Source organism: Tachyglossus aculeatus, chromosome 25 (assembly GCF_015852505.1).
Source record: "Tachyglossus aculeatus isolate mTacAcu1 chromosome 25, mTacAcu1.pri, whole genome shotgun sequence".
NCBI classification, from domain to species: domain Eukaryota; kingdom Metazoa; phylum Chordata; class Mammalia; order Monotremata; family Tachyglossidae; genus Tachyglossus; species Tachyglossus aculeatus.
Window position 1 is genome coordinate 7014994 of NC_052090.1, and position 12481 is coordinate 7027474.

The 12481-nt window shown below is 45.5% G+C and overlaps 1 protein-coding gene across 2 annotated transcripts in view; it reads right to left on the reverse strand.

Annotated features, from left to right (window-relative positions):
- Window positions 1-5577: 5577 nt before the first annotated feature.
- SS18 (SS18 subunit of BAF chromatin remodeling complex) overlaps window positions 5578-12481 on the reverse strand; it is a 50403-nt gene continuing 43499 nt past the window's right edge. For both annotated transcript variants that reach the window (XM_038766572.1, XM_038766573.1), the window contains 2 exons: window positions 12058-12191; window positions 5578-7343 (listed from right to left, as the gene is read on the reverse strand). In XM_038766572.1, coding sequence (XP_038622500.1) covers window positions 7317-7343; window positions 12058-12191 — 161 coding nt within the window. In that variant the 3' untranslated portion in view covers window positions 5578-7316. The remainder of the gene's footprint in view (window positions 7344-12057; window positions 12192-12481) is intronic.

The following is a 12481-nucleotide window of genomic DNA, read 5'->3' on the forward strand; positions in this document are numbered from 1 at the left end:
ATCGTATTGATTGAGCACTTACTGTGTGCAGAGCACTGTTGTTTAAACGCTTACTGTGTGTCAGGCACTGTTCGAAGCGCTGGGGTAGATACAAGCTAATCGGGTTGGAAACAGTCCCCATTTTACAGATGAGGGAACTGAGAACCTAGGTGCTTCAGATTCCCCGGCCCGTGCTCCATCCACTAGGCCACACTGCTTCTCTTGCTACACTGTCTCTCAATTTCCACAACATGGGATTCACAACCGAAGGTAACAGAGAGAAACCAATTCTCATCTCGTAAGACATAACAAGGAGCGTGTCTGTGACAACTTCGGGGTGGAAGTCAACCACTGGTTTCCAGCTTTATTAGCATACCCAAAGGAAAAATAGCACAAATGAACTATAAAAGGATGCCAAAGATATCATCCCGAAACCAGTATGCAACAGTGAGGATGAAAACCCCCAAAAAGCAGGAGTCACAACCAGGAAGTTACAGAGAAGGGAAACACGATGGGAAAATTGTACATTTTAGCAGGAACTTTTATCCAGGATTCACCGCAGCAAAGAAAATGGACTGTAAAATCAAGGACATCAGAAGACAGAGAGTTAGAGACAAAGGGGCCCTTGTCTAAAGAATTCCTGCCACTCGGAACCCAGTCTGCAAATATTCATGGCATGGTGTAAAACGTACCATTTCACTGTGGCTTTTCCCCTCCACCAGGATCAGTTTCTGGGGCCAATTTTGTTTAATTGTGATGTTTATATTTGAACACACGCCAAAAAGCCTGTGGATGATGGGTGCATTTTTATAAATAAAGAAATACTGCCAGGTTCAATAAATCATTCTCCGGTACAATTCCCAGGACGGCGGATTTAAAAAAGCCCTAAGCTTTAGAGATCCAGGTTGAAACTAGGGGAGTAACCTGGATAGCAGTACTTCTGGAGATGCTGGCCTACACCTCATGGGGTTGGGAGTTTTTGTCTTGTTTTTGGGGGGTTTTAAATGGTATCTGTTAAGTGCCAGGCACTGAACTAAGCACTGGGTTAGACATTAGCTGACCAGGTTAAACACATGGGGCTCACAGTCTTAATCCCCATTTTCCAAAGGAAGTAACTGAGGCACAGAGAAGTGACTTGTCCAAGGTGACACAGAAGACAAGCAGCAGGGCCAGGATTAATAATAAAAAAAATAATAATAATAATGGTATTTTTTGAGCACTATGTGCCAAGCACTGTTCTAAGCACTGGGGGAGATACAAGGAAATCAGGTTGTCCCACATGGGGCTCACAGTCTTCATCCCCATTTTCCAAAGGAGGTAACTGAGGCACAGAGAAGTGAAGTGACTTGTCCAAGGTGACACAGAAGACAAGCAGCAGGGCCAGGATTAATAATAATAATAATAATAATAATGGTATTTGTTGAGCACTATGTGCCAAGCACTGTTCTAAGCACTGGGGGAGATACAAGGAAATCAGGTTGTGTCACATGGGGCTCAGTTTTAATCCCCATTTTCCAAAGGAGGTAACTGAGGCACAGAGAAGTGAAGTGACTTGTCCAAGGTGACACAGAAGACACGCAGCAGGGCCAGGATTAATAATAATAATAATGGTATTTGTTGAGCACTATGTGCCAAGCACTGTTCTAAGCACTGGGGGAGATACAAGGAAATCAGGTTGTCCCACACGGGGCTCACAGTCCTCATCCCCATTTTACAGATAAGGTAACTGGGGCACAGAGAAGTTAAGCGACTTGCCCAAAGTCACACAGCTGACCACTGGTGGAGCGGGATTAGAACCCACGACCTCTGGCTCCCAGGCCTGTGCTCTATCAAATAAAGCAATGCTGCTTTTCATTCTAAGCTGTAAACTTGTTGAGGGCAGGGAATGTGTCTGCTTATTGTTGTTTTGTGCTCTCCCAAGTGCTTAATACAGTGCTCTGCACACAGCAAGTGCTCAATACAATTAAATGAGTGGTTTTGCTTCTTATCATGTTGAACAATAAACATTATGAGCAATCAGAAAATATGCCCAATGTTAAAGGTAGCCTGTGTTCCAAAATCGGTAAATACAAAGCACCCCTACAGCTGAAAAAAAAAAATAGGAAACTGTTTGGTGTGTATTACAGATTTTGTTATAAACTGGTCTTTGGGGACGGTTCAGATCGGACTGAGAGAGCTTCTCTAGATTTTAGGATTCACATCCACACTGTCTTTGCAAAAACTGCCCCGACCCCTTGATCAGCCAAGCCAGGATTCATGATTTCAATTAAACCTTATTTATTAAATGCTCACTGTGCGCAGAGCACTGTACTACGTGCTTGATAGAGAAGCCACGTGACAATGGAAAGAGCCCAGGCTTGGGAGTCAGGGGTCATGGGTTCTAATCCCGGCTCCACCACTTGTCGGCTGTGTGACCTTAGGCAAGTCACTTCACTGTGCCTCAGTTACCTCATCTGTAAAATGGGGATTAATCAATCAATCGCATTTATTGAGCACTTACTGTGTGCAGAGCACTGTACTAAGCGCTTGGGAAGTACAAGTTGGCAACATATAGAGACAGTCCCTACCCAACAGTGGGTTCACAGTCTAAAAAGACTGTGAGCCCCACGTGGGACAACCTGATCACCTTGTATCTCCCCCAGTGCTTAGAACAGTGCTTGGCACATACTAAGCGCTTAACAAATACCATCATTATTATTATTATTTGCCACACAACCTACATTTAGACGATTTCACTCCAGTTAAAGGGAAGAGCTCTGGACCCCACAGAGCCCCCAAGTTACCAAGGTTGTCTGACAGAAGCGGCCAGCTGAAGGGATAACCCTAAATGAGACGATAATAATAATGGCATTTATTAAGCGCTTACTATGTGCAAAGCACCGTTCTAAGCGCTGAGCACTGTTCTAAGTGCTGGGCACTGTTCTAAGACTACAGCCTCTAGACTGTAAGCTCTCTCTGGATTGTAAGCAAGTTGTGGGTGGGCAGGAACGTGCCTACCAACTCTGTTCTATCAGACTCTCCCAAGCCCTCAGTACGGTGCTCTGCACACGGTCAGTGCTCAATCATCATCATCATCATCATCAATCGTATTTATTGAGCGCTTACTATGTGCAGAGCACTGTACTAAACGCTTGGGAAGTACAAATTGGCAACATATAGAGACAGTCCCTACTCAACAGTGGGCTCACAGTCTAAAAGGGGGAGACAGAGAACAAAACCAAACATACTAACAAAATAAAATAAAAAGAATAGATATATACAAGTAAAATAGAGTAATAAATATGTACAAACATATATACATATATACAGGTGCTGTGGGGAAGGGAAGGAGGTAAGATGGGGGGGATGGAGAGGGGGACGAGGGGGAGAGGAAGGAAGGGGCTCAGTCTGGGAAGGCCTCCTGGAGGAGGTGAGCTCTCAGCAGGGCCTTGAAGGGAGGAAGAGAGCTGGCTTGGCGGATGGGCAGAGGGAGGGCATTCCAGGCCAGGGGGATGACGTGGGCCGGGGGTCGATGGCGGGACAGGAGAGAACGAGGTACGGTGAGGAGATTAGATATCAATAAATATCAAGGATTGATTGGTTGGTTGAGGGGACCACAGTAGGGACTGATCAGAGACAGGGGTCACTGGAAGACCACCACGTGATCTCCTGGTGTCCCTTGGCACGGTGGGATGGGGGTGGAAGTGGGGCAACGGCAACCCAAGGCTAGAGACGGCCACTGGTTTCCTTCTCGAGATTCCTAGGAATTGATTTCACCGGTTTACGCCTTCTGGATGAGGAACCGGCTCCGGGTTTAAGGGCTTTGGGCAGAGTACCAGGAAACAGGAGAGAGTAAAACAATGTGCTTGCAAATCTCTAAAACTCTCCTCTGGCTCGAGATTTACCGAGAAGCAAAAAGAAGGGGCTCGGTGAACTCTGATTTAGCACAACATGAAAAAAAAACTGACCTCACCCACCACTCAACTTGTCTCGGCGGCTTGTCTTTTTCTTTAAAGCACCCCTTCGGTGCCAACGTGCTGCCCAAGCAGGGCCAAAAAAGACAAGTTCTTTTGATGTGAGGGAAAATTTGATTTCAGGCTGGGTAAAATTAATTTTTAGGAAACATAAAAACGTCCCCGACAACAAAAAAGCACCCATGCACACAGGTGACACACGCACCCTTGCTTTTATAACTGAATCTACCAACAGCCAAGTCAAGCAGCTGACATCTAAAAAAAAACTTTTTTCTTTTTTCAAAAACTACAGCCACTTAGGACGTTTACAAGGCTCAGATTTATGAGACAAAATCAAAGAGATTTATGTTCACTGTCGAGATGCTTCATTTCTTAGGTTGAGGCACATCCATTCAGAACGGAACGTAAAAGGAATATCCATTTGGGCTGCTTTGGAGAAAATAGTGTTCTTTATTAGTAGAGCATTGGAAAAGAAACACAAAAACTCCTAGGATTCAATAATGGATACGTTCGGCCATTGGAAATCTCTCCCTGGTTTTCTTCTCTTATGAAAAAAAAGCAAGTTTCAATGATTCCTCTTTTGAAAAGTAGCCATATTCCAGAGCCCCCGGAAGCAACCAGCCTATCCATCCATCTACACGCTTTGGCAGAAAAATCCCCCTTATGCATTCCCCTGACTTATTTCCATTAGGTGGCCAGACTGAGATGGTTTCCACCAGGTTTTGAAGAAAATCCAACCGTCGGGGTAAGGATAATCATTTTAGCTGCTGTTGCTGAGCAGTAACTAACTCAATTCTCAATTACAAAGACAGGGGCACTTCATTTTTTAAGTGTTGATCAATCACCAATTTGCATTCTCCATCAGACAGTCGTCTTGCTCTTCCTTCCTGACTTGGTGTATAGATTTATTAAGGAATGGAATGACATTTGTCCTTCATCGTGAAACCTATTAGGATAAAATGAAATTTTCATTTTCAGCGTCTCTAATCTAGATGGGAATACCAACTTCGGTGGGAAGCTACCGCTTAAGTTATTCTTCTAACTAGGTATCAAAGGAATAAGGTAATTTTTGTCACCACCAATTAAAAACTTTTACGAAATAGGACCGTTATAAAACAATTAAACCTTGCAAATGCACTAGTCTCCAGGAAGGAAGTCCTTGAGGAAATTCTGCTTATTAAAATTGCAATTTTAGTTTCCATTAAAAGGAGAATAAGACAACAGAAGATGGGTTGGCAAGACAAATTATTTCTTAATGTCAGTTGAGCTTATTTCAAATGAGATAACATATCTGCACCAGGTTGGGTTCACATCTTTTTTTTTTTTTGTCTCCTCAACTCATTTATCTAATTCAGTCATCTTGATTATAGCCTCATGGACCTCATTTTCAGAGGAGGAATTTTGTAACAAACAGCCTACACAACACGCTGATTACTGAGCAGTTAATTCTAATTAACTTGGGCATGGCAAGAGAATTTTGATAAAGTCCTAGAATACAAATACGGTTTGCCTAGACTGGACTGACTTTGTTGAAGGGGGAAAAAAAAAAAGGAAGAAAGAAAAAAAACACCACCACAAAACCCTCAGCCAAATCTCCAGATGGGACAGGAGAGCGAGAGAGATCTAATTTAAAGAAACAAATGAGAAAATTAAAATCACAAATAATTTATTCTTCCGTTAGAGTTGATACAGTTTTAAATAGCAATGAAGTACACAGTGGTGGGAAATTGGCACGGAACCTACTGGCATTTCAATCACACTAATGTGATGTTCCCTGCTTTATCTGTTCACTCCTTGATGTGCATTTTCGACTGACCAACTTCACTCAAAAGAAAATTGTCCTCCCCTTACAAAACAACGGGCGAATTGACGCGGCTCCTCCGAAGTGTAGACTGAACTGGTCCGGATGCTATACGCTTGACATCGGTTTCTTTCCTGTTAGAAGGGCAAAGGCCTCCTTGGATGCCAAATAATCGATCCCGCTCCCGAGGCAGAGGCCGCTTGGCCCGGCTAGTTTATCGGTGGGCCGGTTTGGGTTTCTCACTCCGTCCTCCCGTACCGATTGCCGTCGAGGACGTCCACGTGCCTGCGGTCCTATCTCCGGACCACGTCTGGCTGCCAACCTCTGACTCGGGTCGCCTCACGCTGTAGCTGTCCCCGGGCACCGGGACAGAGGTCGGCGGCCATCAGCCACCCCACCCCCTCCGCATGAACGGGGTTCACCGCCTAAGCCCGGACCGGACCTAACCGCTCCACGTCTTCTTATCATCCGTCCCGGAACCGGTGGGAAAACGCATCGGGTAGGGAAAAAAGAAAAAAAAAAATTCCCCCTCTTAAAGAAATCACTCCCAGGTAAGAAAGTTGAGATAAAGGTTTCCAAAGTCTACGCTATTTTGTTAGGCCCAGATTCTTCGGCCAGTAACAGCTAACAACGTCCGGACGTTGTTTACGTGAGTCCTCGCTTATTCCAACGGGGCGAAAAGGAGACCTCCGGTTTTGGTTATTGCTGTAGGAGGGACGGGGCCGGTTCCGCGGAGGGCAAGTTGTGAGGACGCTGTCGGAGCTCCCGCCCGGAGGCGGTTCTCAGGACCGCCCTTTCTAAACTTTATAATAAACCCTTTGTACAAAAATGCTTTTCTCCAAAAAACAGGAAAGCTTCTTTTTTTTTAAAAAAAAAAAAGTATTCTTATGTTCAAGACGGCACCGCCCCGCGTTTATCGATCTGACGGGGACGGAGGAGTCGACATTTCCAGCCCGAGGACCTACAGGTGGGCCTGGGGTCTGCTTCCTTTCTGCCTCTCTCCTTATGGGGCACCCCGGCATCCCCATTTACCACACCCCGATCCGCATCGACGGAAGGGCTCTCGACCTGCCCGGTGAAATACGCACTGCCTTGCATATTCGCTGCCTGAACGGAACACGGTTATACAAAATATTGCTGCTGTAAAAAGTGTGCCTTTCCCCTTGCCCCTTACAAAAGAATCTGTGGAAAAATATGAAATTCCCATAACCTTCATAAACATACAAAGCCGTTCACACCTTTCAGCCTGCAACCGTCCATTTGAGACACGGTTCGGAAATCATTGCAAATGGGTTGTTCCGGCGCGGTATTTTCTGTCCAAGGATGCCATCTAGAGTGGAGAGTGAAATCGGAGTATTCTGGAGAGACGGTGGGTAGCCTTTTAGAACTAGCTCATCGAAGCTGCTTACCGAAAAACAGCCGTTTATTCACAAGCTTTTTTTTTCTTTTTTTTTTTGTTGTTGTTTGTCTTCCCAAAGACCAGATGGAATGGAAGGTTTTCTTCATAGGGGGTTGTCCACAGTGCTGAGGTGACGATATGGCTGCTGCTGATAGATTCTGGCTACTGGAATGTAAGTTCTTTTTCACTGCTGGTAATTTCCGTACTGACCCTAAAAAACACCCAAAACATCGAAACAGAATCGGATCATCGTCTGAAGGTAGGAAGGGTTCAAAATGGCAGATCGCTACTACAGACTTCCTTCACGGAAAACGATCCGTCAAGTTACACCGTGGCCGTCGCTCCCAGAACTTATTCTGGCAGTCCATTCGATTGTCAGTGGGTCACAACTGATCGTGAAAACTTGACGCTCCATTTTGGAAAATATTCTTTTCAGGGGTGTTATCTACGGCTTACGAAGTTACAGGTAAGACCGGAGATTTTACGAGAGAAAGAAAACACTGTGGAAGTACTCTCAGAACTGCTCACACTACGTGAGGAAATGGCTTCATGAAGAGTTCATCGCAGCGGCATTATTCAAAAGGAAAAATGGCCATTTCACGGTGAAATCAAGGCCTATCGCTGATATTGCCACTCGGCCTGTAACGTAGCCTATGGTCCCCAATATATGGAGTGTGAAAGAAGGCACTTACGTGTTAAAAGCAGAGATTCTTTTTAATTACTTTAATGATTTCACATTTTAATTTTGCAGTAAAGATGGAGCTAAATTAATTAAAATCAAAGCTCAATGAGTTCTTCAAGTATGTCTAAGGGTGTACAATTGGACACAAGCCTATATTTCACACACCCTATCAGCCTGAAAATTCAGCTTGTTTTTTTGTTTGTTTGTTTTTGTAATTTGAAAGGCAACTCAAAAGGCCAAAACACCTAATGTGTGCAGGAATACCAAAAGCATACGGTCCAATCGGTTCTGCCATTTTGGACTTGTACGGACCATTTGAATGGTTAAATAGAATCTAGAAAAAGCATTCTCCTTTTTGGAAAATTATGGTGAAAGTTTTTTGGGTTTCTTTGTTTCCAACGGCTATTTGTTAAGCGCTTACTATGAGTCAGAAGGACGTGGGTTCGAATCCCGGCTCTGCCACATGTCTGCTGTGTGACCTTGGGCAAGTCGCTTCACTTCTCTGGGCCTAGCTACCTCATCTGTAAAATGGGGAGGAGGATCGTGAGTCTCACGTGGGACACCAACTGTGTCCAACCTGATTAACTTGTGTTTAGAACAGTGCTTGGCACACAGTAAGTGCTTAACAAGTGCCATTACTATTACGAAGCGCTGCAATAGGCACAAGCGAACCGGGTTGTACATCTTCCCTGTCCCACATGGGATCTGCAGTCTAAGCAGTAGGGAGGACGGGCATCAAAGCCCCATTTTACAGATGAGGAAACTGAGGCCCAAAGAAGGGGTAAAAGGGGAGCAGGGAGGCGCAGGAGCCCAGATCTCCACTGTGTCCACGGGAAGGGACTCTCTGCCTGAGGCAGAAAATAAAGAAGGAGGCAGAGGAAATTACTTTTCCTATTACACCTTGGGGAGCTATGTTAGCCTGTCCTTGGGAGGGTTGGACAGGAGAGTCACGGCAGCAACGGGAATAACAGCCCAATAATATACAGTGGTGTTCACCGCTAATCATTACAAAATCCCTAACAAGAATTTGGTGGTGGTGGTGGCCGGGGGAAGAGAGGTAATTTTATTTCATGTAGTTATAACCACGGATAGCCACGCTAATTATACTGTAAACATTTGAAAAAAAAAATGGAGTGGGAATTGTATGCGTTTAGTATAGACATTAATGCAGACCCACAGAGCTAAGGCCTAAATGAGGCGGACTTACAGTCCTAAAATTCTCAAAACTCTGGCTCTAGAACTCGGCATTTTTAGTTTCCCGATGCTTGTGATCATCAATCAATCAATCAATCAATCGTATTTATTGAGCGCTTACTGTGTGCAGAGCACTGTACTAAGTGTTTGGGAAGTACTAGTTGGCAACATATAGAGACAGTCCCTACCCAACAGTGGGCTCACATCACAGATCATCGCAACTGCTCGGATACCTAAAAGGTATAAGGCTGGGAAAAAATTCTGCAGGCTGATGGAGTCTTAGGACTTAGCCCAAATACTGTAGAAACCATCAATCAGTGGTACGTATTAATAATAATATAATAATGATGGCATTTATTAAGCGCTTACTATGTGCAAAGCACTGTTCTAAGAGCTGGGGAGGTTACAGGGTGATCAGGTGGTCCCATGGGGGACTCACAGTCTTCAACCCCATTTTACAGATGAGGTAACTGAGGCACAGAGAAGTGAAGTGACTTGCCCAAAGTCACACAGCTGACAATTGGGGGAGGCAGGATTCGAACCCATGACCTCTGACTCCAAAGCCTGGGCTCTTTCCACTGAGCCACGCTACTTCTCTAACGTATTGAGCATTTACTGTGTGCGGAGCACTATATTAAATACTTGGAAGACTCCAAGCAGCAGAGCTGGTGGGCACGTTCCTTGCCCGCAAGGAGCTTACGGTCTAGAGACGTGTGATAACAATCTTCCCCTGTTATGAGTTACAGTGGAGTGCTGGGAATGGCAAGTCATGTTTTCCTTTAATATTTTCGTTAATGTAAATATATTTCCTTTTCTTCAAACCACTTGGTTTTCCCTAAAAGGTTCTATGTTGGAAGGTATTAGATTGGAAGTGATTTGCTCCAAGTCCAAATAATTAAATGGACACAATCAATACCATTTCATTAAAAAAGGATCGCAGGTACCCTTTCGTCCAGAAGAAATCCCAAGTCTCCCGAAACATGGGAAAATGAGTAGCGGCGTGGCCTAGTGGGAAAAGCCCGGGCTACGGAGTCAGAGGGCCTGGCTTCCAATCCCGGCTCCGCCCTTGTCTACTATGTGACCTGGGGTGAGTCACTTCACTGCTCTGTGCCTCAGTTACCTCATCTGGAAAATGAGGACTGAGCCTGTGAGCCCCATGAGGGCCATGGACTGGGCCCAATTTGATTAGCTTGTACCTGCCCCGGTGCTTAGTATGGTGCCTGGTGAGTATAAAACCCCATAAAAAGGCATTTCTGCCAAGTCTGGTCAAGAACTGATTATTCAATCTAACTGGGGCGGAATCAAAACTGGTGCCATCAAAACTGGCTCATCCCGACTGTGGGACAAGTGGAGGGCTGGAATGGGCAGAGTGTCCATGGCTTGCCTGCCCTTCCTCCTCCAACTGGCCCTCAGGTTGGACTCAAGGGGTAAGAAGGTTGGCCTAGTGGATAGAGCCCGGGGCTGGGAGCCAGAAGGACCTAGGTTCGAATCCTGACTCCGCCATGCATCTGCTGTGTCTCCCTGGGCAAACTTCCCTGGGCCTTAGTTACCTCATCCATAAAACAGGGGTTAAGACTGTGAGCCCCATGTGGGATATGGACTGTGTCCAACCTGAATGGTTTGTAGCCACCCTGGCGCTTAGTACATTGGCTGGCAAAGAGTAAGTCTCTAACAAATGCCAAAAAAAATAAATAAATAAAGGCAGTTGAACATACCTAAGGAGATGGCCAATTTATCCCACACTGGGAATTACTCATTCCTTCATTTGATCTTATTTACTGAGCGCTTACTGTGTGCAGAGCACTGAACTAAGCACTTGGGAGCGTACAATATAATAACAGATATATTCCCAGGCCACAATGAGTTTAGCATCTAGAGGATGTATCTGGATGATTAGGATAAACTGTCCAATAGTGGGAAGGCCTTTTTTTTAATGGCACTTGTTAAGTGCTTACTATGTGCCAGCAGTGAATTATGTGCTGGGGTAGATACAAGTTAATCTAGTCCAACACAGTTCCTGTCCCATATGGGGCTCAGAGGAGGGAGTAGGAATTAATCCCCATTTTCCAGACAAGCGTGGCTCAGCAGAAAGAGCCCGGGCTTTGGAGTCAGAGGTTGTGGGTTCAAATCCTGGCTCTGCCCCTTGTCAGCTGTGTGACGTTGGGCAAGTCAGTTAACTTCTCTGTGCCTCAGTTACATCATCTGTAAATTGGGGGTTAAGACTGTGAGCCCCACGTGGGACAACCTGATCACCCTGTATCCCCCCCAGTGCTTAGAACAGTGCTTTGCACATAGTAAGCGCTTAATAAATGCCATTAAAAAAATAACAACTGAGGCACAGATGTTAAGTGACTCGCCCGAGGTCACACAGCAGGAAGGGGCTAGAACCGAGATTGGAACCCAGGTCCTCTGACTCCTAAACCCGTGCTCTTTCCACTGGGCCAGGCTGCCTTTCTACTAAATTAATGTGAATGGGATTTGTTCAGCGCCTTCTATGTGCCAAGCTTTGCATTAAGCGTTAAGTACCAGTAAATGCAGGGAAACAGCTATTTTCTATTAGCATTTTGGTTTTTGAATATCGTATGCGTAATCATTCTAGGGCCGATTAAGCAGTGGGAAGATTATTCAAACCCTCTGTTTCCCCTCTGGTGGCTTTTCCTTTTACCACTGCAGTCCTCTCTAACACCCATCCCGGTGGATGGTTTTTCTGCTTTTTTGAGACTTCGATAAAGGGGTTGGTGGAGAACAGGGCTGAAATTGGGTCATTTTGACAAATCCTAAAATGGCAAGATTAAACAGCATGAACCGGTGGGAGGGAAAACGAGCCTGAGAATTCGCTCCTGAGTGCGACGCGATAAATCAATCAATCCATCCATCAATCGAGGGCTTTGTTTCCACTCTTGATCTGTGTGAAACACTTTACTAAGCGCTTTGGAGACTATGTCTGAGTTAAGAGGCACGTTCCCTGCCCTGGAGGAGCTGACAGCCTAGCTGTATCGGAGGAATCGAGGCACGATCGCGCCGAACGCTTCTGCCAGAGACGCGTTACCTGGTCGTATCCGTAAGGCCTCTGCTGGGGTGGCTGCGGGGGTCCGGGCTGGGCGGGCCGGTAGCCCCCATATTGCTGGCCTTGTCCCTGCGGGTAATTGGGGTACTGCGGACCTGGGCCACTTTGAGAAGGACCTGCACAAGGATTAACAGACAACGAAGAATATCTTACAAAACGCCGTGTACGTTCAAGCAAAACAGGCCTGGGTAAGCGCTCAATAAATACGATTGAATGAATGAATGAATGCTTAATAAATCCTACCGTTACTATCACTATTATTTAACTAGCGGGCCCCTTGCTAAAAAAAATCCAACTCCCTTGCTACTGTATGTGGTGGCAACGATGAGAAGCCAGAGGCCCAGGTGCAAGAATGGAAACAGACCCCTAAACACACAGATGAAGCAGGCATCGATTCTGAATGTCC